Source organism: Platalea leucorodia (genome assembly GCF_965183815.1).
Source record: "Platalea leucorodia genome assembly, chromosome: 7".
NCBI lineage: Eukaryota > Metazoa > Chordata > Aves > Pelecaniformes > Threskiornithidae > Platalea > Platalea leucorodia.
The window spans coordinates 53,390,055-53,416,579 of record NC_138829.1 but is presented as its reverse complement, the minus strand read 5'-3'; the positions used below and the strand labels follow the sequence as shown (position 1 = coordinate 53,416,579).

Below are 26,525 nucleotides of genomic sequence, written 5' to 3'. Positions count from 1 at the left end.
TTCCCCAAGTCTCTGCAGAGCTGATACCATCAGATTTGGCTTGCTCGAAAGGAACCCCAGCTTAGTGAAACGGTGTTGGCACATGTCTCTTGCTGACACATCCATGTGCCTTATGTGCAGCACCCTTTCCTCCTGCTGACATCTTCCAGCTGCAGGGCACTCTCCCTCTGCCTGTCTTCTTGTGCCGTCAGCAACCTGGAACAAGCAGCACAGATCAGGAACACAACCCAGTTACCGAGATCTTCCTGCCAAGGCATTTGGCTCTGCCCTTTGCTCCCTATCAGCCAGGGACATTTAGGATTGTAAAAAGCGACGAGCCCAAAGACCAGGCTTGTCTGGAATTCGGGCTAGATAAACCACACAGAAAATGAGCATGAAATTCCAGGGAACGGGGAAAGAAACTGAACACACAGAAGAGGGGACAGTATGGCTTAGCAGTCAGAGCATCAGACCAGGGTGTGAGTGGTGCCTTATTCCCAAGCTCCCACATCATTGATGGCAGAATCCCAGGCTATTTGCTTCACCTGTCCGGGCCATCTTGGGCAGCAGCATGGCAATAAAGCATGCTGAAGGCACATGCTACGGGAGACATGGTTTACCTGGCTAGTAAGTAAATCATCCCAGTTAATGAACAGCTAAGTCCTGCTCTGAATTTAACAGAGATGATGCGGCAGGAGGTGAAGGGATAAAAGAAAACAAAAGGATATTTTTCTTGCAAGATTTCAAAGACTTTTTTCAAAACTACTTGCTTTTTTAAAAACTAAAAGTCTTGGAGCAAACTTCTTTCAGCCTTACAAAGTGTCTTATCTCCCTTTAAAAATATTGCCACCAAAATATCACATTCTGTATAATGCTTAATAAGATAAGGAAGAAAAAACCCTTAGAGATGCATGCAGACTTCACACTGAAAACGCCAACTTAAAATCTGGGATAGTACACAAGGTTTTTGTGATGAAATATTCAAATTAAACTCCCAATCTTTCAACAGCCAGCTCTGCCAGATGAAGCTTTGCATGCGATAACGTCCAGTCTGCACTTGGTGCTCTCCAGGCACAGAAGACAAGGACCTGGAGTCAGGGGGAAGAGCACATTGCTCCAGGTCTTTTTTGTGACATGGCAGAAAGTCAGTCTGACAACCCCCTTTTCTTGCCCATTCCCCAGGAGAGCCCACACCAATCACCTACAGCTGGGGAAACATCCCAGGGTGACTGCTCCTGGTCACTGACCTGGCCATGTGCAGCATGGGCTCCATGATGTTATAGCCAGTCATCGCGCTGCACTCGTAGAAGACAGCCTTGTATTCCTGCCAGAGAGCGCAGCAAGCACCCATGTTGGCTGCCAGTTCTCCCCCACCATTCACCCACACCCCCGGGAGCTGGCCCACCCTCATCGCTGGGAACTCTGCCGAGAGCAGTGGGGGGCCAGGAGGGTGGCTGTTACCACCCTGCTCGGGCGCACGCCCTGCTCACCAACCCAGCATTGGGGGCCCAGCCAGAGTGTCCAAAAAGGAACACTGGGGGAGTTATTTGGGAAGAAAAAACATCTGCCCAGGGTACTTGGATTCTCTTATCTTTGTGTTACGGAGTCCAGAAGATGAGGAACACCTCTGAAACCCTGCATCCTCCCACCCAGAGGCCAAGGTATCAGTGGGCATGCAGGGAGTGAGAAAGGAGGCAGGACGGTTTTGCGAGCGTGCATTAGGGGAGTCCTCAAAACAGCCATGCATGCTCCCCTCAGAAAGACTGAGCATCACTGTAAGGAGGCATCAAGCCTCAAGAGAAATACATGAGCATGCCTCAGGGGCCATTGTCTGCCACATGCTGGCCACCACCTCATCCTCCCTGGTACCAGAGGGATATCGGTACATGTTTGCATTGGAGAAACGGGGCGGGGGGAAAGGGAAGATATGATACTGGGAAATGGCTCCAAGAAGGGCTTCCTGCCAGCCAGGCTGCCCTGCTCACAGCTGGAGGGGGGCTGCAGAGTGGGTCTAGCAGCAGAGCACAGAATCACACCTTCGCCAGCCTTTCCCCCTCCACCTTGGGCACATTCCGTGTCTCTCTCTGCGCAGCATCCGTTTTATTTCCAAGCAGAAAGACCACAGCTCCATCCTCTATACCTTCCTGCAAAAGAAACAGAGTAAAGCACGCTAGAGACTCAGCTGAGGCAGAGAAATATCTTTGAGCAGATCCTGTTTCAGCTCATGCAAACAAGACCCTCCGTGGCAACAGGATCAGGCCCTTTAGCTCATTAAAGGGCCATTCTTCAAATAGCCCCAGGGATTTGTGGAAGGAAGCTTAAACTACAGAACGTATTTCAAATATTTGGTATGTACAGCTGGGATGCTGAGAGAGGGGAGTCAGGATATGTGTTCCACTCTGGGAAATAACAAGCCTAAAGGAAAGTAGTTTGCCCCATAGGCTGTTTGCAATTTAAGTTCAGGCAGAGCTTCTTATTAAGTTGAATAATTTTTGTGTGTATGTGCGGTACTATTCGTCTGATGTGCTGTCCTAAACTCAACCATCCCTTGCAGAAAATCCACTGGCCAAGCAAGCTAAGCAACTTTCAACTCGTGTAGAGTCACTGTAGGAACTGTTATTCCTAGGTGATTCCTGGAGCCCATTACCTTTGATAAAACTCCCTCTAGTTCCACTGGCTCACTAGAACATCACCAGAGTAAGGACTGCAGAATGGGGCTCCAAGTTATTTCTAAACTTGACTGCCCTGGATAACTTACAGTACCTGAACAGCTTCAAAGCAAGATAAATACTAAGATGTGGAAAGGAAAAGAAGAGAGATTATTAAAAGTTACAGATTTCAGGTGCTTTGATTTTCTGTGTGCTCAGTTTAACCTTCCTGAAGGGAGCCTGATTTTCAGAGGCTGGTTAGTTTTGAAAATCTTAACCTTTCATCTTTTAGAGTCCAAAGAAATAGCTAAGTGGTGTTTGGGTTGTTTTTTTTTTTTGCCAACAGGCCTGTGGAAGTTAATAATATTAGAAACCTCCAACCTATGCTTATTCATTTCACTTAGATCTTGGTTTTTGAGACTCAGCACAACCAAAACAAAACCACCCTTGACAATTTCCCTTCAGCTCTGAGTCATCTACACACAACTTATTTAAATTATACAGACAGGTATTTTTTGTCTCTGCTAGCAGATACAAGCCACAGATGAATGCTTTTATTGAGAGTTTGAAAATAAAAAGCAGGGGGGCAGATTACAGTATTAATACACAGTCTCCAAATAAAAAAGGAAAAAAAAACCCAACTGTTAAAAGTTGAAGCAAATGAGGAAAAAAAAAAAGCTATTACTAATATTTCAATCTCATCTAGAAATCTCAAAGCAGAGTCAGGACGTGATCACGCGAAGCGCTATGCATGCATGCTGCAGGTCTGAGCCTAAATGCACCAGGGCCGTCTCCCTTTCCTGTGCGTAGGCTGGACATCAGGAGATCTCCTTGCCTGAGCACAGGTGTGATGTGACCATGTTTAGGAAACATGGCCAATGCACATGGGCTGCTTACAAACACACATTACTGTTTTGGCAGGTCCCACCATCTTCTGCCATAGAAACAGCCCTCTCTCATTTAATGGGCTACCACTGGCTTTGGTATCTTCAACAAGAAGCCCCTGGTCCCAAACTGACTACCACAGGCAGTACCCATAGCATCTGCTTTGATAATTCATCTTCCCATGGTCAGTAGGCCCTCCTGGGGCGTCAGAGAACATCGCTCCCAGACAGACTGCTGGAGCTGGTCTGGAGCAAGGCAGTGGCAGCACCACCGGCATTAGAAAGCCAAGGCCTCACTCTCACCTGGACGCTGCTCATCCAATTCCGCACCGCCGTGAAGGAGCACTCAGCCGTAATGTCGTACATCACCAGAATCCCGTCCGCCTTCCGGAAATACTGCTTGGTAATGCTCCGAAACCTGAGCCCAAATGAAACCAAAGGCACTCTCAGAACCACAGCTGTGTAATGACCAGAAGCAGAATGGGATTATCTGTCTTTTAGTGCAGGCTCTCTGCAAGGCCTGGCAGCCCCTGTATGTGAGATGTGTCCCCTGGGGCTGGTGCGTACACACTGGCGACAGACAGGTCAGATCCTTGCACCTTTGAGGCAGGTCAGGCAGCCATGGGTAAGCAGGAGTCTTTCCAAACACATGGTGCTGAGAAGGCAGGAAGACCTTTGCAGGTCAGGAGGAAAGAAACAGAAGAATCTGTTTAGGTGGGATAGGAAAAGGTAATTGCCTATAAAAAGGGAAATGGATGGAAAAGCCATGACCTTTCTCTAGAGTCTGGAAGAATGGGGAGACTAAGCTGTACCACAGTATAAACAAGGCATGCATAATATCTGCCGCAGTGCTGCCAAAACAGCAATTAACATCTTAGCTTCAATACAGTCTGTTTCCAGTTTTGAATCTATAAAGCAATGCCATCATACATAAAATCAGCAGTTAGACACAATTTCCAGGATGAACTCCCACCAGACACCTACTGTGTCCTGTGGGTACCAGTTAGAACCACAGACTTGTATTTTGGGAATAAATTCCAACCAAAAAAAAAAAACCCAAAAAACCCAAACCGTAAAATCTGTAAGCAGTTTGTGACAAGGCCATGATATAACCACACTGATTACAAACTGATGAAATTAAATGCAACACAAATACTGAGATCTCACTGGAGAGCTGTGTATTTCAGCCCTGCACAGGATAACAAGCTCTCCTATTCTATTAAGAGCCAAGAAAACCTACAGCAAGTAGTGACCCTCCTGAACTCTTCAGATGATTGCCTGAAGCCTGTTCTTTCTCACCACAGTAAGGGCATGACATTCTGGCAACTACCCAACTGAGAAAGCACAAACTCTATTTTTGGCAGTCAAGGCACACCTCTGGAGCTACAGGACAGGCTAGATGCTCCAGAAGAAACATCAAATGTAGCATGCACCCGTCTCAGGAAGTCACTCCTTGCACGCTCCAAGTGGTTCCTCTCTCTCTTCCATAGGATAATCACAGTTGGACACCTCTAGTTAGAAATAATTAATATTCCTCTAGAAGAAAGAAAAGCTTTTGCTTCTTCCCAGGTCTCCTATTCAGTATCAGCATTGAGCCAAGTTCTCTCTTGCAAGTACATGTCTAAGACCTGCTAATGCTGCAGGGGCCTACCCTAAAGGTCCTTCTGCAGAGACAATATCTTGAATTTGGCCTCTGATGCAATCTCACCTCAGTAAAATGTCACACTTCATGTCATAACAACTCTCCTTACTGCTCAGCTTCAGCACTAAAATAGCTACAGGAGTCCCCTCAAAAATCATTATTTCATCAGCATGAAGCTTGATTTTGGAAGAAATAGTTTGCTTTTCAATAGGTACTCCTACATTCCCACCAGGTCTGCATGGTCTAGCTGACTGCGGTAGACGGCATCATTGCTCTTTTGGCACAGCTCAGGATTATAATATTCCCATGACCTCGGCTGCCTGCATAACGTATTTAGCCCAAAATACCCAGTACTTATTTTTGCCAGGCTCTTGAGGTTAACAGCCCCCTTGAAATAGCTTTTCATCTTCAGCTTCCAAGTGCATCCTAAATAAAGTCTAATAATTTACATGACGGTAGTGGTGGGCCTATGTCTCTAGTAGCAGATGAGGGTCAAGTGTGTCCTCTATTACTCTGATCCTCACCAACAATGCTGGTAACATCCAGTGACAGCCCATGCTTTTGAAACTAGAGGCCTTGAGATGAGGAACCTGTATTCACTGTCGCAAAAAGCTACACTGCCCACCTATCAAGGATTATCATTTCCATGAGTCTGTCAGCAGAAGGGATGGTGGAAGGGGCCAATAACTTCACTGACAGAGTCCAGCAGGGTACTTCAAATCACAGGTCAAGCTAATTCAGCTGGCTTTGTCTGAGTCACATCTGGAAAGGTTCACACCCTCCTTTCCACCCTCTGAATAGCAAATGGGGGTGAGCAGCTGGGGACCGCAGTAGCGCAACTGAATCTGAGAACAGGATGTCTATCCAGAGCCTTCATTTCTATCCTAATCTGCAGCCCTGTCCTGCAGCTTTTCCAAGAAGCAAGCTGATGCAGGAGAGCTTTGAGGGCTAGAGGAGCTTCGAACCCCATATCATACAGTGATTTATGGATAGACTACCTGAAGCCACAAGCATGCAGGTCAGACACATGGAATACTACTTTTCTGTCTCTTCAGGCCACGCTTCGCAGCCACAGCTTCTAGAAATCTCCAAAACAGACCTTTGCTGCAGGTTCAGCACTGGAATAGCTTCAGAAGGACCAGAGAGGTTGCAGCAGCTAACAATTCTCCCAGAGACAGAAACCAGGTGCACGCACTCTTTCCCTTTCCTCCCGTTTCCTACACTGAGTCTGGCAGTAGGGCATCCTCACAGAAATTGCTTACCTTTCTTGTCCAGCTGTATCCCACAGCTGTAAGGCAACCTGGGTGTTATCCACTATCAGACTCTTCACCTGGTAATCGATACCTGTCAGGAAGGTAACAATGATCATAAGATAGGATGGGGAGAGAGCAGCTTGCCATTGCAAGGCAGATGGCCAAGATCAACACTATTTAGTTCAGGGAAATTGCAAGATTGATTCAAAATTGGGCAAGGGACCATCTTTACCTTTAGCTGGGCTAAAATACAGGCAAAAAGCATGTGTCCAGGCTGACTTTCCCACCCTTAGCCAGATGAGTCAGGAACCCTATTACTTACCAATGGTTGCATTGAGGTCAGCCAAGAACCTGTCATAGCAGAAGCGGTGGATGAAGGAACTCTTCCCAACACCGGAGTTCCCTACAAACACCACTTTAAAGATGCGGTCTGGCGAACAGCTGGCTGGTTCTAGTGCCTGGAGCTACAATGGAAGAAAGGGATGCAGTTTTTAAAAGCCCAGCTGCAGACTGTGCTTTGATTTAGGCATTGGACCCCTGCACTATAAACCTATGGACCTGGAGGTAGACGGGAAGAGAGTCAGAAACCCTCAAGTCCCTGGTAGCTGGTGTTTGAGGAAGAACCCCAAGTAATTAGACTCACCCTGGTTTCGGTGCCAACAGGCTGTCCTCTAGGAGGCAATGGAGCATCATCTAATCCATCTGCATTTTTTCTACAGTCAGCATCACCCATCAAAGTCATCTTCAACCACTCAGCATCTGCTGCCAATGACCATCTCTCCTTGTCTCTGCTCTTCTCTTCGAAGTTGGTGCTGCCTCCTTCTCCTGTCTTCAGCCATGTTGCGTTGCCTGGGAAGTATTTACAGTTCTTTCTGCTGGGTTCTTCCGCTGCCACATCCACCGGGAAAGTGAAGGGAAGGTCCGCAGAGGACAGCTGTCTGTATTAAAGCGCACAGGCACCACAAATAGGGTGGGAGGGGAAGAGGAAAAGGAGGAGGTTGCAAGTTCCCAGAACAACCAATGCAATCCAATTAGTGCATATGCAACGCTTGCAGGAACTCTACTTCATACATACACTCCCCATACTCCCTGTGACTAAGGCATCAGCAGCACCCCTAGGGAAAGAGAGACTGCTCACTTGACCTATGCTGTACTCATATGTGCTGACATATATTTAATTAATTTTAATAAAAATTCCCACCTTCTGGATTTTTCAAGCATTCTTTGCCTCCCACTTCCCTCAGTACTGAAAAATGAGGCAAAGCATACAAAGGTGGCAACAGGAAAAACATTAAAAAAAAAAGGCAACCCCCCCCCCCTCTATTTTTGTTACCAAATACAGCACAAAAAGAAGTAACAAAGGTTTAAAGGTCAGTGAAAAGGGTCTTGACTGCAGGCAGCGGGGCGGGGGCTGGCTGATGGTCCTCGGGGGGCCGTCAGCAGCGCGCACACCCGTACTGCCCTCTGCTGAAGGCACACGGCCCTGCGCCTGGAAACCGCCCCATCACCTCCCGAACACGGCTGGAGCAGGGTCTTACGGAGTCCAGGCAGCGGAAACCTGCCACAGGTGCGCTAATTGTAGCGAGCATGCTCACACCAGGGTCACTTTGCCTGGTGTTGGCTCTGCTCTGGCCTGCATCCACCCCTGGCCCGAGGTAAGGGAGCCAGGACCCGAAAGATGTTTGTTTTATAAAGCTTCCAACCAGCCACGCTGCGCTCTCAACAGCAAGAAATCCCCGGGACCCCTGCCCGAGCTGTGGTAGTGGGGAGCAGGTGGTGCAATGACTGTGCCTACACAAGAGCAGGCTAACACACTTTGTTCGCTGGGGGTAGAACTGACGTGGTAAGTGGAGGAACAGCGTTCAGAAGAACAGCTAGAAAAAACAACTTACACTACTGGAATCATTGCTGAGGAGCAAGGCAGCATCTCAGCTCTGCCTTGATGACTTTCTATGGTTAAAGAACTAGACAAAGGGAGTGAGAAGGCTTAGAACTCAAAGGGCTTTATCCACCACAGGTATCTCCATTGCCTTCATTGCCCACCAGATTGCATTTGGAAGCAAATTAGAGAGACAAGAGGCTTACTACAGTCAATCTCTTCAGAGGCAGCACATCCCACCTCTCTGCAACATTTTTCTCTTGCTACTAGTGCAGAAATCAAGGCAACAACTCTCCTCTCTCATTCCTGCGAGTACACCTCACCAGGGCTACAAAATTCACCTGCTGCCATGCCTACACTTTTTCCGTGAAAGGGAGCTCACATTCCTGGTTGTCCTCCCTACATCTGCCCCAAATGCCAGCCCAGAGCCAGGCCAGGTGGAACCTCTCCCCATGGAAAACAGATACATCCTCACAGGCTCATGGGAATGGCCCCCATCTCCCAGGGCTGGCAGGAGGCACAGCAATGAGGGGCTGAGACTCAAAAGCCTCTTTGGGAGTAGGGAAAAAAAACTTTCTGAACAGTGCCTCCAGATCTAATGGATTTTATTCATGTTTCTCAAGCAATGTGGTGTGACACAGCACTGGGACAGAGACAGGACCAACAAATACTTCTCCCCTCCTCACATCACCCTCACCGCCAGACTTCTCCACCTGTTGTTAAGCCTTTCCGGTGGGTTTATGCCAGCAGCAGCTAGCAGGATCTTTTCAAGAAATAGCTGGGGCGGAAGATGGGAGAACTTGGTTGTCTGACCCCATGGATAGCACGTCTGCCAGTCACACAGCCATGAAAGAGCTCTGCCTCAGACCTATCCAAGCAACCTCCCAGGCTGGGCTCAAGAATCAGCCCCGCTCCACCCAGTTTTCCATCAGTCCATGAGCCCAGGAGCCTGAAGCTCAATTCTTCATTAAGTGTGGAGGGAGATGGGCAGGATGAACCCACCTGGAGCTGGGCCCTCTCCTTGGGGCTTTTGGCTGCCAGATAGAACACAAGCCTTGTGCAACTCCTGCCCTCTCCCATGCCCCAAGGATATGTGCTCTGGCATGAGGTGCCAGTGGACAGGATTTCTGCCCAAGGAGGAACTGGCACACTTGGGAGATGATCCAGTCATTTTAATGGAGCTGCCTGACTTGGTCAGAGGCAGCCTTCGTGACTCCCATCCCATGAACACCCCCACAGCTTCTGATGGCACTTAGGTTTGCTCACCCATTGCTGCATGTAGAAGCAGCCGAGGAGGGGTCACCCCCCTGTGGAAATTAGCTAACAGCATCCTCAGCTTCACACTGAGCCAACACCACCTGGTGCCAAGAGGCAGCTAGAGCCACAGTCAAGCTCCAGCCCCGCCATGCTCCCAAAACCAGCCAGCACCAAGGTGGGAGAACTTAGACACAGGACACAGCTTGACTGACAGGGTACTCCAGTGGGCACAGACCGACACCACGAACACAACACAGACGCCCGTCTAACCGTTTGACTGGCTTGTCGTCCAGCAGGTAACTGCCTAGCACTGACCCTTTCTTCAACAGGGGCTTTTTGCTCTGAGTCGCCTGGAAGTTGAAAAGAGAAGGGATGAAGAATGTGATTAGGACCCAGGAACCTTGACCAGCCCCAGTTCAACCACCTGCCACCTCCGCAGACCATTTTGGGGAGGCAAGGCTGGAGCTCTTGCAGCCCCACACCATGCAGTTGTAGTGCCCCACTGGCAGGCTTGAACAGAGGTGAGCACAGGGCTTGCTTTTCTCAGTTCAGCTCGTTTAACTCATGCAAGAAGGCATCACTGATGATGCTTTCCCCTTTGCAACAAAATCTATCAAAAATGGTGGTGCTCCAAATTGAACTCTTCCTCTAGCCAGCCAGAGCTTTCATTTCTGTGGTTTGTTCTCCACTTGGTCTCACAGCTGAATCTCTCTTTCCCCACCTGCCTTTTTATTATGCTGATGTTTTGTGGGACAGACCAATTGCCCCTTCCTCAGAAGGCACTAGTACCCCTCCTCCACTGGTACTCACCCAGAGCGGCCCATGCACCATAGGAAAGAAAGGAGACTGCTCTGCAAAGGGCCATGCACATGGTGTGCCCTACATGAATGTCCCTATCCACGCTTTCCTCCTACTTACCTCAGGCTACACACTTCCTACAGCCAGTGTTTACCAGCTCCCCAGAGGAGAAAGCAGGACAGCTCTTCTTGCAACCCTCTTCCCCCCCATACAGCAGCTTTGTCATCCCCAACAGAGTCAAAGATGAGCAACTTGCCCAAGATCACACAGGAGAAGCTGTGGCAGAGAGGATTGCCCTGCCAGCTCCCCCAGATGCCATGCTAAAGCCTAGCCCCCCACCCCATCCCCCAAACGGACTGGCTAACCGCTCTGGCTACACACACAAAACGTGAAGTGAGACAGTGTGGCAAGGTGCCCACTGCCTCGGCGCTGGGGAAAAGGGAGATGTGCTCACTCTGTAAGCCTGGAGATTTCTGACACGTCCTTACAAGTTATTTCTGGGGGTAAAGGTGGGGAAAGAAGAGTCTGCAGCCTGCCAGATCTGCCTCTGGCAGCAGTTTTGAACTGACCAAACACCTGCAGGCAGCTCTGGGCAGGCCTTCCTTTGTGCTGCCCACAGCCCAGGGGAGGACTATGGAGATTATTTCTTCAATAACCCCTGGCTTATTTTAAAAGGCAAAAAATTAAGCTGCTGCTTTGTTGGCCAGAACTCCCAGGACACCTTTACCGCAACACAGTCCAACAAAAGGAGACACTCTGGTCTCCACAGAGGACCTCACCCAACTAGGAATTTTGAGGGAAAAAAACCCAAAACATCTTTTACATGTAAAACTGGTGTTCAAGAAAAGCTCCAGCCTCAGAAACAATCCAGCACTGAGAGGTTCACAGCTGTGGAGCACCTATCTTCCAAGGCAAAGGACCCCCAAGTGTGTAGTGACCCTTTGGTCAACACTGCTATCAGGCTGTGGTTCAGCCAACCCGTGGTTCTCCAGTGGGGAAGCTCTCAGTTTGAGCAGGTTCACTCACTGGCACTCTCTAGACACACAGAAACAAATCGTGTTACGGCCCACTGGGGCTGAGTCACAAGCTTCAAGTCATCTATGGAGCAAACGGAGTCGCAGGCAATCTGCTATAGCACCACCCTACCTGGAGAGGAAGCAGCCTGCGGAGTACATACCTGGGTAAGAAAGGAGAAACAACGGGCACGTTTTGCCATTGGTTCTGCCGTGCTTTATTGGCCTGCCAAGTTTGTGTGACTTTTGGCTCTTCACCAGGATGGTAAAGGGACAGACGCAACATCATAGCTGTACAACACACGATGGCAAGGATTCCACAACAACAGTAGCACATGTACAAGCATTTTGGATGGGAAAAATTCTGGTTTATCAGTGAAATACAAATACGTGTCCAATGTAGTCAAAGTCCCAAAACACTCTTCATGATAAGCAGACATGAAATTTGCTCTGTCAACATAACAGCATGAAAGCATAACTCCATAGCCAGATGGGTCATGGGTGTGAAATTGAACCTGCCACCCCTGGATCTTAAAAGCACCCAGCAGTGGTTTGCACACAGGCAGAAATAGCCACACGTTGCTATCTGTTACCTAGCCACCAGGGCAAAACAGTGCCCCACAGTGCCATGGGGCCAGGGTCTGCCCACCCTGGCAAGGGCGGAAACTCTTATGAAGAGCAAGGTATTAAGCTGGGCACCGAGAAGTGCAAAGGAGCAGCGGCTGGGTTGCTATCAGCTGTGTACAGCCCAACTCCTCCTTCTAACCACTTCAAAATCTTTGCTATGAAAGATCCACTGTTCATCACACTTTCATTTCACAGAAATAACACAACTCTTCCCAACACTAACAGAGGGTATTAAGGCCTTGGGTTCCTTTTTAGCCTGTAAAAGCATTGATACACTCTGCCAGTGTGTGTCACGTACTAAGGATCCCCATCAGAAGGCTGGACTCTCCTTTTTGCTGCTGCAGGGAAGTATTGCTATTTTCTCTCCCCCTTAAGGTGGGACAGGCTGGACAGCAGATCTTCTGCAGGTGTATGACGATAGCAGCATCTCTGCAATCCCTTGGAGGCCTGCTTTCCTGTGCACTGAAATGAGAGTGGCCAACGAGATGTCCTGGCTGACAAAGGAAAAAAAACCTTACTCCAGTACAGGCTTCATCTGCCCAGCATGACACAGGCTTGCCAGATGAGCAATGACAGTAGGAGCAGTTCACCCTGCTGCCCCATCCCTACTACCAGTACAGGGAGAAGGGAGAAAGCGGCTCCTCTGTGCTATGACTCTCTCTGCTAGGCTCTCTCTTAGGTCCACCTGCCAACTGTCATGTTTCAGAGCAGCCCTGAGCAGGTCCTAGCAGGGGAAAAGGAGAGAATAGAGGAGAAGCGGACAAGCTTTGCACACACAGAGGCACATACCTGAACCATGGTCTCAACGGGCCACCCGCCCCACACACAGGAACCCAGAAGCTGACAAAGCACCATGCATGGAAAGAGGAGAACAAACCATTTTCTTTGCCTGCTTGCACTGGACTGCTACAGAGTGACTGTGTTTATTACTTCTCCAAGAGGGAGCAGGAAGGTCTGGTACACACACACACACTTAGCAGCTTTAAAAATGAAAAACAAAACCAAACAAAAACCAACCAAAACACAACAAGAAACCCAAAACAAAACCAACAAAAAACTCCAACAAAACAAAAACAAAACAAAACTTCTTTCACATTTCAGAAACACACACAAAGGCACATGCACACACACCTCACCTCCATCCATACCAGTTATTTAATTTATTTTACACAGCTGCTGCTCCACTTGGAGAAGAACTCCAGCCTCTCCCCCAGCAGGGCATCTCGTCCCCTACCTGGGCATGATCCGTGTGCTTCCTTCCCTGTTCCCTTACACACCAGCCAGAAAGTCTCTTGCAGCCTACCACTGCCTGTCCTCACTGCAAGACAGTTACTTCCAGATTTCCAAGTGGGGCATGGTGGCAGAGCAGGCAAAGACACATGGTGACAGGGATGTGTCCAAGAAGAGCACAGAGCAGCCTTGCCAGTGACATTTGGGAACAGAAAGACTTTTTCATGAAAAAATAATAAGAATTAAAAATAGATCACATATTCGTACTTATCTTGGAGACTGGGAAAGGCCAGAGATGGAGTTGACTGTGCCAGATGTCAAAGAGGTCCCCTGCTTTCTCCTAGCCCTATGACACAAGGCTCACTGCTGTACCTCCACCCCAGCAGAGCTCACGGGAATGGGGAGCTGACCCAGAGGAACATCTGAAAACATCCGCTACAAACTCAAGGGGTCAGAGAAACTCCAAAACCCTCCCATGCCCCGCCACCCCCAGTCAGCCAGCAGCACATATGGGAATCCATCTTCTTCCTCACCACCCAGCTTCAGGGATGCATCCCGCTTCACTCCCCTCCTTGCATGTGCCCAGTGCCTGTCACAATGCACAGACTCCACGTGTGCAGCAGACAGCACCCTCTGCAGCCCTGCACGGGGCTGCATGACAGTCACAAGCTAGCACGCCTTGGGTTAAACCTGGGCAGTTGGCAACAGCAACGAGCAGAGCTCATCTCTAGCACGGGCAGAGAGGTGCTGTGAAGTCTGTATTAAGCACCACACCAGGCCTCGTGAGCTCAGGTCATTGTCCCCCGTGGAAGTGACAGGCCACCGAGTGGTGACAGCAACAGCAGCAGATGGAAGGAGGGTGGTTGGGAATTAGGATTTTCTTTCTTAGACTAACCAGCTTCTTGGCTTCAAAAGCGTCTCGCTCATCTCGAAGTTTCTTGTTCATCTCTCTGCTCCAAAGGAAGACACAGGAGAGACAGAATGAAGCACTCATCAAAAATGGAGTAAAGACCAACATTTGAAAGCTAGGACAGAAAGGGAGCTTGGGAGACAGATAAAGATGTTATTTATTGCCAGACATGTTGGGATTTCCATGTATCCCAGCTCAGGTAATGAGCTCCACATGGTCTCATTAGCCAGCAGGAAAGACTAAATGCCTCCAGTGGAGGGATTACTTGGTGAAATAACACAGCCTGTACTCTGCCAGAGCTGGCCAGATTGCACAACTCTGTCTGGACCTAGAAAAAACAAGCAGTGTCTGAGCACTGCTTGAATACACTCCCATAGCTTTCTGTGGGAGAAACGAGCACAGTGCTGAAACCTCAGCCCCTTACGCGCACAAGATCTCAGCATCTCCCACCAGCCCTGTGCTTACCTGAGGAGCTCCAGCTGCCGAAGGAGGCTTTGTTTCTCTTTCTGCATGTTCTTGGAGACTCTAAACACATCCCTGGGCAAAGAAGATTTTAAAAGGGGCAATAAGTTAATGGGAGAGGAAATACAAACCTCCCTTTCTCAAGGACACTCATGGTATTCTGAGAGATAAGGGCCTGCCCTATGGTAGGAGGACTCAGAAGAAGCAGCACTCCTGCAGGAGCTGGGATGTCTGGGTTGTACCCCAGTTCTCCCGCTCTCCTCCAACGTGAGGGCAGGCAACCCATTTTCTCCTTTCACACTGCAGTTTCCTCAGCTGCTAGAGATGGGAAGGATGCTCACTGCCATCCGGATCTGAAACACACCAATGTTTCAGCTATGTATTACTAGATTAAGCCCAGAAACTGGAACACAAGGGATTAGAAGAGGATCTGTAGGAACTTTATAGAGGTGATGGTGAACTGGAAAATACATGGAGAAGCCTCCTTTAGGCTGTGGAACATCTGTATTTTTTACAGTGCTTTTATAGCCAAATATCAGTGAACATACTCCTTTCCCACTAAAGACAGGCGGGAGGCAGCAGTATCACTCCCTGTTTAGGCCCATAAGACCATTAGGATATTACTTCTTTTCCTCAAGAAGAGACAGGCAATCCTCTGATGAGACCAAGGCTTCTAATCAGAGATCGTTCTTCTTTAACTACTTGCCCACCCTTCCTCCTCTACCTGGGTCCCTGCCCTGACAGCCCCTTCCCTGCCCATTCCCACCTGTCCTTCTGTTCTTGCTCAAGCTGGGCCTCCTTTTGGAGCTTCTGTAATTGCCCCTTCACCGCCTCCAGCTCCCACTTGCTTTTCTCCAGCTCTTCTAGCAGGTTTTCATTCAGGTGCCGGAGCCTTTCATTCTGCACACGGGTCTCCAGCTGCTCTGAGTTCAGAGACTGTAGCTGATGTTCCAGCTGCAATGGGAGAGGAGAAGGAGGGGTTAAACACAGAGAGGAAGGGTTTTGTGCTACAATCATGCCTGTAAAAACCGGCTGAAAAAGCAGATGTAAACAACGAGGTGGAAGGGAGGTAAACACAACTTTGGTCTACAGGACCACCAGTGGCATCGAGAAGGTGAATTGGAAGCAATTATTTCTTATCATGCCAGCACTGGGGAGCAAGCAATGCAATTAGTCAGGCATAGCTGAGGAAGTGCTTTAGGCAGCATGAGGAACTTGTGGCTATCAGGCATTGCAGAAATCAGAGTGCAAATGAGGGTCAAAGGAGGACTGGAAAAATTTGGGCAGAAGCAGGGGTGTGTCTGTCGGGACTTATTAAGCACACTTGTTGAAATGCATCCTCTAGTTTGGGGGCTTCCTGAGCCCATGGCAGCTGAAAGGGGGATATAACTGAGGTGCTAGGGGGATCTCACACTACACCTAGAAAGTCAAGTGATTGGTTGGCCTTTACTGCTGTTGGAGACAGGACCTCAGGCTAGAGATGTTGTTTAAATGCCAGTTTATACATATATATATATGTATATATAACAACTACAGTTGCACTCCAGACAGCACAGGACCCCAGCACAACTAACGAGCCTGATTTGGGAAGTTCAAAGACTGCTGTCACATACTCAACCAGTGATGGGATTCCTCATAAATGGCTGGTGTAGTCTGGGAAAGAGTCAAAAGACAGATGCAGCAGTCGAACCCACTCACCTCAGATGACAAGTAGGGCATCTCGAGAAGGATCATACTGACACTTCAGTACCTAGCCAGCCATACCAGCTAACTAGGGCCCTCTGCTGAAGCTGGTGCTACGCAGAAATTGTGGTAACCATCTGAGAACTTACAGCCCCAAAACAAAGTGATACAATCCATGCTTGCAACCAGAGGGGAGCACCAGGAACCAGTTCTGACCAGTGTAGTAGGTGGCAGAGTCAGCCTCCACAGGGTTCAAGGCTAGGTGGTTGTGTTAGAGACAGCAGCACAGGCAGAACACAGGACAGGAGATCACATTTCCTAAAAGTTCCCAAAAGTTTTGAGCACAGAGCCAAGGTTAGCCCTTTAAATACCACATGTGACAGCTTCTTGCCACATATAGACAGAAAGTTAGGCAAGGACATGGAGAGATGTGATCTCACCACAGAGCAGGGACTCTTGTGGAAACCCATTTATACCTTCAGCCTGCCTTTTCTGCACCTTCAGATAGACTCTCAAAGGAAAAGTAAAGCAGCACACTGTGGCACAAGATAAAGTGCTTTTTTTCTTGCTAGCCTGCTCTCTGCCAGCACATACATACAACAGTCATGAGCAGGAGTGAACAGAGCTGACCTTTCCTAGGTTCCTTGAAACACAAGCCCCACATCTCTCCCCACTGAGGCTACAAGCACAAGTCACACCCAGCGTTGTCTGGAGCCTTCCAGTCCTTTGGGCATCAGAGAAAATTTGAGCATGACCACATACATACGCTGAGCAGTGGAGTTGAGACTAAGAAACAGCAACTGCTGCCCACAGCGTTTGGATCTTTCAATCAGCCAGGGAACAGGCTTTAAGCAAAGCACCTGTCCCTCCCTAAGAAATCTCTATCGCACACAACGCTCCCATTTATGTTGTCTACTTGGAAGCGATACAGTAGAATAGCACAATCGCAATACTGGTCTTAGGCCACAAGAGGGACCTGATTATCCACATAGCTTACTACAAGCCTCAGAGTTAAGAGCATCAGAAATGACCCTTTGAGTAAGAATAAGTGTCCATGTAGCCCAATACTCTGCCTTGACCCACAGCAAGAGGAGATGCTACCTAGAAAGAGCATGTCTGGACACCTAAATATGGTCCATTCCCCTCACACACCCCCTGCATCTGTGGTCCCTAGGCCACATCCTTGACTATTCCTCCTTTCAATAAACATTTACAAACCTGTTGTCCATTTGTTTGTGCACTCCGTTTTTGAACTGCTGATACTGCCTGCTGCCTGTGGCAAAAAATCCAGGACTAATCTCTATGTAAAGAAGTATGTTCTTCTAAACCAAATTCATACTGGTCTCACTGAGTGTCCCTCACCGTTGCTGTTGCACGATTTACGGAATAACAGTTCTATGTGGACCTTATTCACCACCTTCCTGAGTCCATAAAGTTCACTTATATCTTCCCTCAGTCTCCTCCTCTCCAAAATCAAGTCTAAGCTTTCCTAGTTTCTCTTAAGGCAGATGCTCCATTTCCTTAATCATCTTAGTTCTCTGTATCTTCATACTCAAGAAGGACACAGTGGAGTTAGAGGAGACCAGAACTGCACACACCAATTGAGGCACATCACGGGTGTGGGCAGCAGGAAAGTTAATTATGAACTCTATCTTATTCTCAATATCCTTCCTGATGGCACCTAAGTTTGGCTGACTTCTCCAGCTGCTGCACAATGAGCTGATGATTTCAGAGAAGTGCTGTTTCATCCACGTCACAGCTAGGTATCCAACTTGGATACCCCCAGTCGCCAGCATCTTACAGGCACCTCCCATGACTTGTTTCTGTGGGGGTCATGTCTCAGTTCTTCAGACAAAAAGGAAAAAAGACATCCAGAATGGACCATCCCATACAAACATCCACGCTAGGGACGGCAGGCTAAAGGAAAGTTTCTGCTTTGATCTTTTCTGTGACTGATTAATCAATAGGTCATTAGGTGCTGAAATGCAAATATACAGTACATACAGCTCTAAGCGTCACAGAATTGTTCACTCTGGGTTATTTTGGAGCAGCCAGAAAACACAAACTAGAGAAATTTGGCTCTTGTATGTCCATAGACAGCTTTCTCACACACCACAAAAGGCTGCAAATACACAGCTTCCAAATTTTTACCCCATCTTCGTTGCCAAATAGTTATTGTACAATTGATAGGAAGAAGAAAGAGAACAGCAAGAGAAAACAAAGCAGGTAAGAAAATGCATGGACAAAACATTATAGGAAGATGTTACAGTTGAAGACAAACCAATCACTTGAAGAACCACTTCAACACCTTCAGAGACAAGAGAGAACTAGACTACCTAGTACCGGATTAGCTACTACCAACCCTCAGCAGATGAAAACCATTCTCAGTCAGAAAAAGCCTTAGCAGAAAGACAGTAGAAGGGGACATGCTTCTTTAGAAAGGATTTGGGTCCTGTTACCTTCTTCTGGCGGTAGAGGATTTTCTCCAGCTCCTGTTCTTTGCTGCACAGTTCCTTCTGGAGCAGGTTACTCCTGTCATGTCTCAGTGCTTCCTGCAGAGGTAAAGATACACAGCTGTGCATACAACACCCAGCATAGTAAGAGCTGTTCCTTGGCCAGATAAGCCACCACCTCTTCTTCAGACCAGAGAAAGTTTGACTTCAGCCAAGAGAGATGAGGTACCTGGCAGATCAACCTCTCCCGTTCTGCTTTGATCTGTTGCTCCATTTCTTCATAAAGGCACCTGACTTCTCGGTCATGGTCTGTCTCCTTCCTACAAAAGGCAGGACGCACACAGGTCAGGAGAGAGAAGGAGAATACAGAAAGAAAACAGGAGAGGAGGGTGGAAACAGATTCCCACTAACACCTGTGTGGCATTGAGTGGGATTTTAACCAGACCAAATGTTATGGGTGGGCACTGATGCAAAACAAACCCATGGGGATCAGATGAAGATAGAGAGTAATTTTATTACAGCAAGCAAAATCTCTGCGTCCTGTAACCCAGTCTCTCCTTGCATTTGAGGCAGCATCCAACCATCAGCTGGTTCCTGACAGCAAACGACCATGATGTTCTCCTTACCGCTTCAATGCCTGTTCCATAGACTCCTTCTCATGATTGACCTCCCTTATGTACGATGAAACACGCAACAGAAACTCTTCAAAATTGGATAAGAGCTCCGGTCGCTCCTTTCGTAGCCGAGCCCAGAGCTCCCGAATCTCACGTGGACTGGAGCAAGCATACAAGAGAGAAGGAAAGCAAATGAGTTTCTGTGTCATCTTATGGACTGTTATTCCAACTCCAGCATGCACTCAGGACAGACAAACTGCCTGTGATGACCTCCATTATACCATCATAGCAAAGAGGGAAGTTGGACAGTGATGGAGCATGCATGTGGAGTGAGATCTACTGCAAGGTTAAAATAAAGGAAGTCATCTGAAAGAGGAAAAGAAAAGTCATCTAGGAAGCAAACCTGGAATGATTATTTTTCAAGTATTCAGCAATAACACATTTGGTGTCTAAACCAAGACCTGAAGAGATGAACGTTCAGCAAATTTGTTGTGAGCTGTGGTCAAGCAGCAAACTGTTATAGCCCAGGGATTTTAGCACACATCACATAGGTGTTGTTCTCACACCAGGACTGTACTGGTGGATGCTACTGTCCTTGTTATTTATTTATTTTACAGGTTTAGAAACTGAGACACAAACAAAAGAAGCAAATTTGCCAAGGTGTCACATCAGGATAATAATGGAGGAAGCTCTGGAAACCCAAAGTCTTCTTTTTCTAAACGTGCAATAACAATTACACTGTTTTGGCATTTAATTCATCCCAGTTTGAACACAGCACTTATAAACTTACTCTTTCCCAAAGAGTCTTATAAGTCTCCAGACATCACTTCATTGCTTCTTTTCAGGGAAGAGCTTTTTATTATTTTTTTAAAATTTTTTTTTTTAAATCCACGAAGTAGTTTGGAGGAACTGCCTTGAAATGTACAGAACAATTATACCTATAGACATTATCCAAATAGATATTTTTCTTTGTCTATGTGTTTGTCTTCCTTAATATTCTTTGTGAAAAAAAACCAAACAAAAAAACAACTAAAAAGCTCTTGATTCCCCCTGCCACCATTGCATGATAGCCTCCTTTTTCTGTCCCAAGTTGAAACAATTACTAGCACTTCATCAAAACTTCATGTTTTAGATAACAGAACATATTGAGTCCCATTAATAAACAAAGCCATTTCTTTCTAGCAAAAACAGTGAAGATAGTTCAGATTCATGCTCCGACCCCAATTAGCTTCTGTTTTATATTACTTCTTTACAACAGCTGGCTTGGCACAAAGGCACGACATGACTGAACTCATTGCATAAAACTGCAAGTAAGCGGTCAAAATAAAACATGGGATAATTCCACTTTAAGACCTGATGCTTCTCAAAGCAGAGTTCTAAACAGCAGAAGGTATTTTTCCAGACCAGTAATATGGCCTTTCACAGTGTCATTCCATTATTTGAGGCATAACAGCTTTCCAGAATTTTTCAGGACAGGAGAAGTTGTTTACCACTAAAAGAAACACGCAGGTGCTTTGCATCACAATACAAATGAGACAAAAAAAAAAAAAAAAAAAAAATCTGTTTCATGACAGATGCAGCTCTGAAAGCAGCAAACTCCTTCACTCTCAGCTTCTGTCTCCAGCCCCTACCTGGGCTGCTCCCTGAAAACTGGCAGCACCGTTGGTCTACAATGCCTGAAAAAATGGGCTGCCACAGATGCTGTGGGGCACCCCAGTCCCAGCAGATGTGCATCAGTTAGGAACCAGTTATGCATAATACTTCACTTGGGAAGGCCCTAAAAAAAGGCTGGATGACACCGAGGCCAGCAGACTCTACTGGGGCCACGTGCAAGGGCATTAATATCAAATTTCAAGGCTCAGGTGAGCATCCCTTGCCCAGTTTAGCCTTTCACACTCTACAAGATCAGCCCAGTCCCAAACAGGCCCTTGAGCGCAGATCTTTCACGGACACTCTTAGAACTACGATTGTTTGAACACATGTGAACAGTCACCCACCATTTTGGAGCAGACAGCACACTCATCCTCTTACCTTGTCTAACCCTTACATGCTTCTTTACATTTGCTGTGTGCAGACAGGCTTCTATGCCACCAATTCCTACATTTTACAGCTGTGGTATGAACTCTAGTTTGGGAAATTCTTTGCGAAAAGTACTGCACTAAAAGTAATCGTAAACTGATGAGAAAACCCATACTTCACTGCATTTGTTACCAAGTGTATGAAAACCCAAGACAGCAGTACAGAAAGCCCAAGCAGTGCTTCAGAGAGCAAGCAGTTCAGTTCACCTCTTTGATCTTTGCTGGTACTTTGAAGTTTTGGTATTGCAAGATCAAAACAGGGTAGCAGTAATGCCATGCGACACCCCTACTTACTCTTCAAACATGTGGGTTGCTCCGAGCTGCTCCATCATGGAACAGAATCGTTTCTCTTCATCATCATCTGCTGGGTCCAAGTCATCTGACCAGCCTGACTCGAAGGTCTCCTCATGTCTGGAGTGATCCATTCTCCCAGCCCCTTTACACAATTCAATCCCTATTAACTTTCCTGGTAGAAGGAGAAGGGAAGGAGGAGAATAAAGTAAGTCAAATTGGATGTCATTTAATAAGCTGCTATTTAAACGGCAGCCCGACAGAACCCCATGAGAAGCTGCCTGCACACTGCTGGTGTAGAATACAGCTCCTGGTCAGTAAAGAGCCTCCGTTCTGACATCCTGAGTGATGTCAGCATCCAGTTTGCAATGCTGGGAGTGAAACTGGCTCCCAGACCAACAACAGGCTGTTAGGGCTCTGCTCACATCTGCGTGAAGATGATCTACCACCCACAGCCTTGGATTCTCAGCATGGGAAGCATGCGGCATTAGGTCACTTCACTCCCATGGAGCGGCGCTGTGGGTTCAGTTGCCAATGATCCCACAAGCTCCCTCTGGGACTGCAAGCCCGGCACTGAATAGCACCATGCCTCAGTTCCCCAACGTAAAAAAAAAGTGAGGAGGAGATCATTACCCTTCCCTTCTCTTGTGCTACATCTGGTCTGATTCAAGTGCTATGGGACAAGGACCGCCTCTTGCTAGGATTGTGTGGAGTGTCTGAACAAAATGAACTTACCCTCCAAACACCCCCTCCTGCCCCATCCCACATATGGATGGCTTCCAGCTATCTGGATCCTGTTTCATGCTGAGACACTAATGCCATGAGAATTTCATGCTATGCAAGGCACGTGACAAATATTGGTGCTGGGAACAAATTCTTCTCAAAGAAACAAATCAAGCAATCCTATTCAAAACGTGGGCCCCCATCCTGTATACAGAGGTCAGACCTCCATTAGCAGCTACTCTTCCTTTCCAAAACATATCTGCTTGGTTCAAAAGGCAGAAGTGACATCCCAGCTACAGGGCCAGGAGCCAAGGATGTTCAGAGCACAGATGAGAACATGAAGCTGCTCTAAGGGGAAAAATATCCACTATTTGTGTACCTCAAGTCACTTAACTCGACTACTTCTTAGCTCCATATGTCCAGAACCTAGCCGCTTCTCTCCGGCTCTTAAAATGTGCTGTAAAAAAACTTGCAGTGTCGAGACACAGGCCCTACTCAGCTTAAAACCTGAGGTTCGGACAGTTAATTAAGGTGATGGGTTTAGATTAGGCACTTTGGATGTCTGCTTTAAAGAGTCATTATCTCTCATTATCTCTCTTTTACAGCTGGGAAAATTGAGGTAGAGAATGATCTGAAGATTGTTTTGACATCCTAGAAAGATCTCAGATTGCTTTAAATTGAACGTTTTAAATGTATGCTCTTTTGTCAGCTGTGCAGATGCACCCTGTAACTTCTCAGAGGCCGTGCAAGGAGCCCTCTCAAGAAGCAGAGTTGATTGCAGCTTGAACTGCTTCCCTTTATTTCCCCCCTGCACACTCCAGAAGGAAAACAGCAATATGCCAGGCCAAACTCTTGAGTTAGGGTCAAAGTCTGAAAATTATTTCAATGAAGCCAGACAAAAAGAACAACCGAAAAGAAATGCAGAAATGAAGTGTTTTGCCTAGACTGGGTCAAGTCCCACAGAGCCAAGCCACCAACACGAGGTGGTACGTGACAACTGGTGGCTGACACAAAGAGAAATCTTGCCTACCTCTGCCAGCAATGGCACTGAGGCAGGTACCCTCATGATGTCCATCTATGGCTATGGCTGGGAAAAATGCCTCAAACAATGAGATTTGGGAATAACCAAGTCATAACACAGAAGGCACTGTGGATGCCAAGGTGCCTAAATGGTACCCGTTCACCTTCTACACTGCACTGGGCAGGAAAGCCCATGCTCCTGAGATTACTCTTGTTTCTGGCAAAGGTAGCAAAACCAGCAAACGAGGCTTCACCCCCGCAGGCTGGGGCACAAGGCGGAAACAGGCATAGTCAGCAGGCACTCAATGGGTTAACACATTCCCAGAACAGGCTGACCCAAGACACAGCTTTCCATGTTTATTCAGAGGAAAACTTTACAGCTTCTCCTTTCAGGGCTGGCTGTTTCTGGCCATTCAAATTGAAGCACCAAAAAGACTCCCCCTCTCTCCAAGTTGTGCGAAAGCCCTGAGCAACCACCATCTGAGCAATTAGGACACTGCAACTCAAAAGCCTCCTCAATCACTTCTGAAAACCCTAGACCACCTGTGATCACTTGCTTTGACCTGATCCCATTAACACATCTACATGTCCAAGGAAGGTGCTAACAGGGTGCAGGTTTTCTGAGAGCTTAGAACCAGCTAAGGCAAGTAAGCACCCACGGCAAAGGGTATTAATGCAGTGGTAGTTGCCCCTCCTTAACACCTCTTGCACTGGTGTGCAACTCTGGTATAGGATTAGCATTCTCCTAGTGTTTGGAAAAGGCAACAGCAAGAGGAAAACAAAAGCTCTTTTGCCAGTGTGCTAGCCTACTAACAGGACTCCTACTAATATCCTTGAACAGCACTGCATAAACCAGCTGGAGACAGTTGCCAAGAGGCATATTTCTGTCCCCTCACCCAACGAGGGTCCTTATCCAAATGAACAACTGTGGATCACATGGCCAGATACAGGCTGCAGTATGTACCATCTCCAGTAAGAGATGTTCAGAAGCTGGCTCTACCACGTAGGCAGGTAACACTTGTGGAAGAAGGCAAAACAGAGCCTCAGGAAGGGGGACAGCAGTATTGCACGCACCCCTTCTCCAATGATATTCACATAAGCACAGGGCATTGCCCTTCATAGCTGGTACAGCTTCAGCAGAACCACTGCACTTTCTTTCTTACCAACATAAAACATCATGTCACAGGTGGGCTTTTTCCTTCCTCTGCGTCTGTGCAGTCCCTACCTAGTCCCATGCTGAACTCCACAGGCGTCAAGTATCCGTTATTGTTCTGTTCCAAGCTGTCAAAAACAGTCTCCAGCTGTTCAAGGGTTAGGGGGAGTTCACTCTGGAGCCGCTGCAGAGACAGAAGAATGAACAAAATAAGGACATGACTCAAGTCTTACCTGTGACTAGCTCCTGTCCCTGCTGTCCTCAGCTTCGACCCATAGCAATGTGCACTTTCAGCACTGCATCCTCGCCGGGATGCGACAGCCTGCCGGTACAGCTGCGTGATGACACAAATGCCTGTTTGGACCCACTGATATGGCAACGCTTTCCATTACTGGATGATTCAACCAAGACTGCAGAGAGGGAGCTTCAGGTTATTTTGTTTGGAGGAAGCTCAACCCTCTTCCTCCCCAACTTCAGAACAGCTGCCTCTAGTTCACTGCCTAACTCCCTCCACCCCCGCCCAAGCCCTGCCCAAAGGTGGCTGCCCCCCCCGGGGCACTGCCAACCTCTTGTGACCACTGCTGCTCCCAAGAGAGCTCTCTAGAGGCACATCAGGTACCAGCTCCATCTCTTTGGCCAGAGAAGGGTGACAGACTTGTGGGTGCCTGGATTCAGTTCCCAGCTCTTGCAGGAAATCTTGCAGATCATAAACAAAATGGTCAGCCCATAACAGAGAGTTAGCTTTCTTCTGTCATCTTGCGCCTGTTGGGACTGTATCACTATTCCCACAACACAGACAAGGAGCAGAGAGATTTCCCTTCATAATACACCTGTAGAGCATCTAGTGTGAAGGGGCACCCAAAGAAGCTTCCAAAATACAAGAGGTGTAGACTAAAACCTCATTACTGTCCGTTAAACATGCAGCTTTAGATAAAAGCTTAATAAATAATTATTAATGTAACTGTACAAAATTAGGCATCACACAACGCAAAACAAAGTGAGTCAATAATTAAACCAGCATGGACCTGCCAAGGGTTAATTATAGATGGAGGGAGACGTGAGGCAGAAGAAAACAACCCACATGTAACCTTCCTGATAAACCACTAAAACAAAACTCACAAAGAACTGCAGAGATTCTGTTTACAAATACTGGTTTTAGCAGAAAGCCACAAACCACATTATTCTAGAGCAAAGTTATAGTTCAGGCCTAAAGTGAGTTTTTTGAGATCAGGCTTTAGCTATGATTGAGACAAAAAAGTAATACAGCTTTTCTTATTAAGTTGGTGAATTCTTTTTGTTATTGACTGTGTTTTTTGCAGGTGGTGGTTTTTTTTTTTTTTTTTAAATTAAACCAAAGATTTTTTCCCCACAGATTTCCCATCCACTGAATGCTTAATGTTTGTAGGAACTGTTGTGTTTTTTTTTTTTTTTTAAATTTTTTTTATTTTATGCATTCCTTAAAAATTTGGATTTGCAGTCCCACTTGTCCCAGGAATTCCCTGGAGATCCAAGGTCCTCCTGGTATTTTTGGTTCCTAGCAGCTGGCTGCAGCAGAGTTTGGTTCCCAGAAATCTGAATGAGACAGAGCCCACGTGCACACCCATACTTGCCAAAAGTAAAGACATGCCACATTCTCCCCTCTTCTGCCACCCATGAGTTTACAGTTCCTCCCAGGAAAGGGGAAAGATTTTTTCCCTCACCTGCATGTCCACTTTGGTGATAAAACCCTTCTCGTCCTTGTCACACAGCTGGAAGAGCTCCCTTGCCTTCTCAAGCATCTCCACCTGCACATCTTCCAATTCGCTCGCTTGGCTGGAAGGGGAAGCAGCAGGAGCCACCCCATCCTCCTCATCCCCTTCCTCTTCTCCTTCCCAGTGGATGTATCCCAAGAGCGCTCCCCTCTGGTTCTCCATTGTCTCAAAGTCTTT

General features: G+C 47.4%; 1 protein-coding gene across 1 annotated transcript; it reads right to left on the bottom strand.

Moving 5' to 3' along the window:
• Positions 1-110: 110 nt before the first annotated feature.
• CRACR2B (calcium release activated channel regulator 2B) lies at positions 111-26,525 on the bottom strand (the record flags this gene model as incomplete). Its single annotated transcript, XM_082317394.1, has 17 exons — positions 26,298-26,525; positions 24,670-24,781; positions 21,705-21,876; positions 19,345-19,491; positions 18,948-19,038; positions 18,725-18,817; positions 15,349-15,536; positions 14,586-14,657; positions 14,106-14,160; positions 9,813-9,892; positions 7,050-7,344; positions 6,729-6,870; positions 6,416-6,497; positions 3,815-3,929; positions 2,016-2,123; positions 1,227-1,303; positions 111-195 (listed from the first exon to the last, which is right to left on the bottom strand). The coding sequence occupies exons 1-17, from the start codon at positions 26,508-26,510 to the stop codon at positions 111-113; spliced, it is 2,127 nt and encodes a 708-aa protein (XP_082173520.1). The 5' UTR covers positions 26,511-26,525.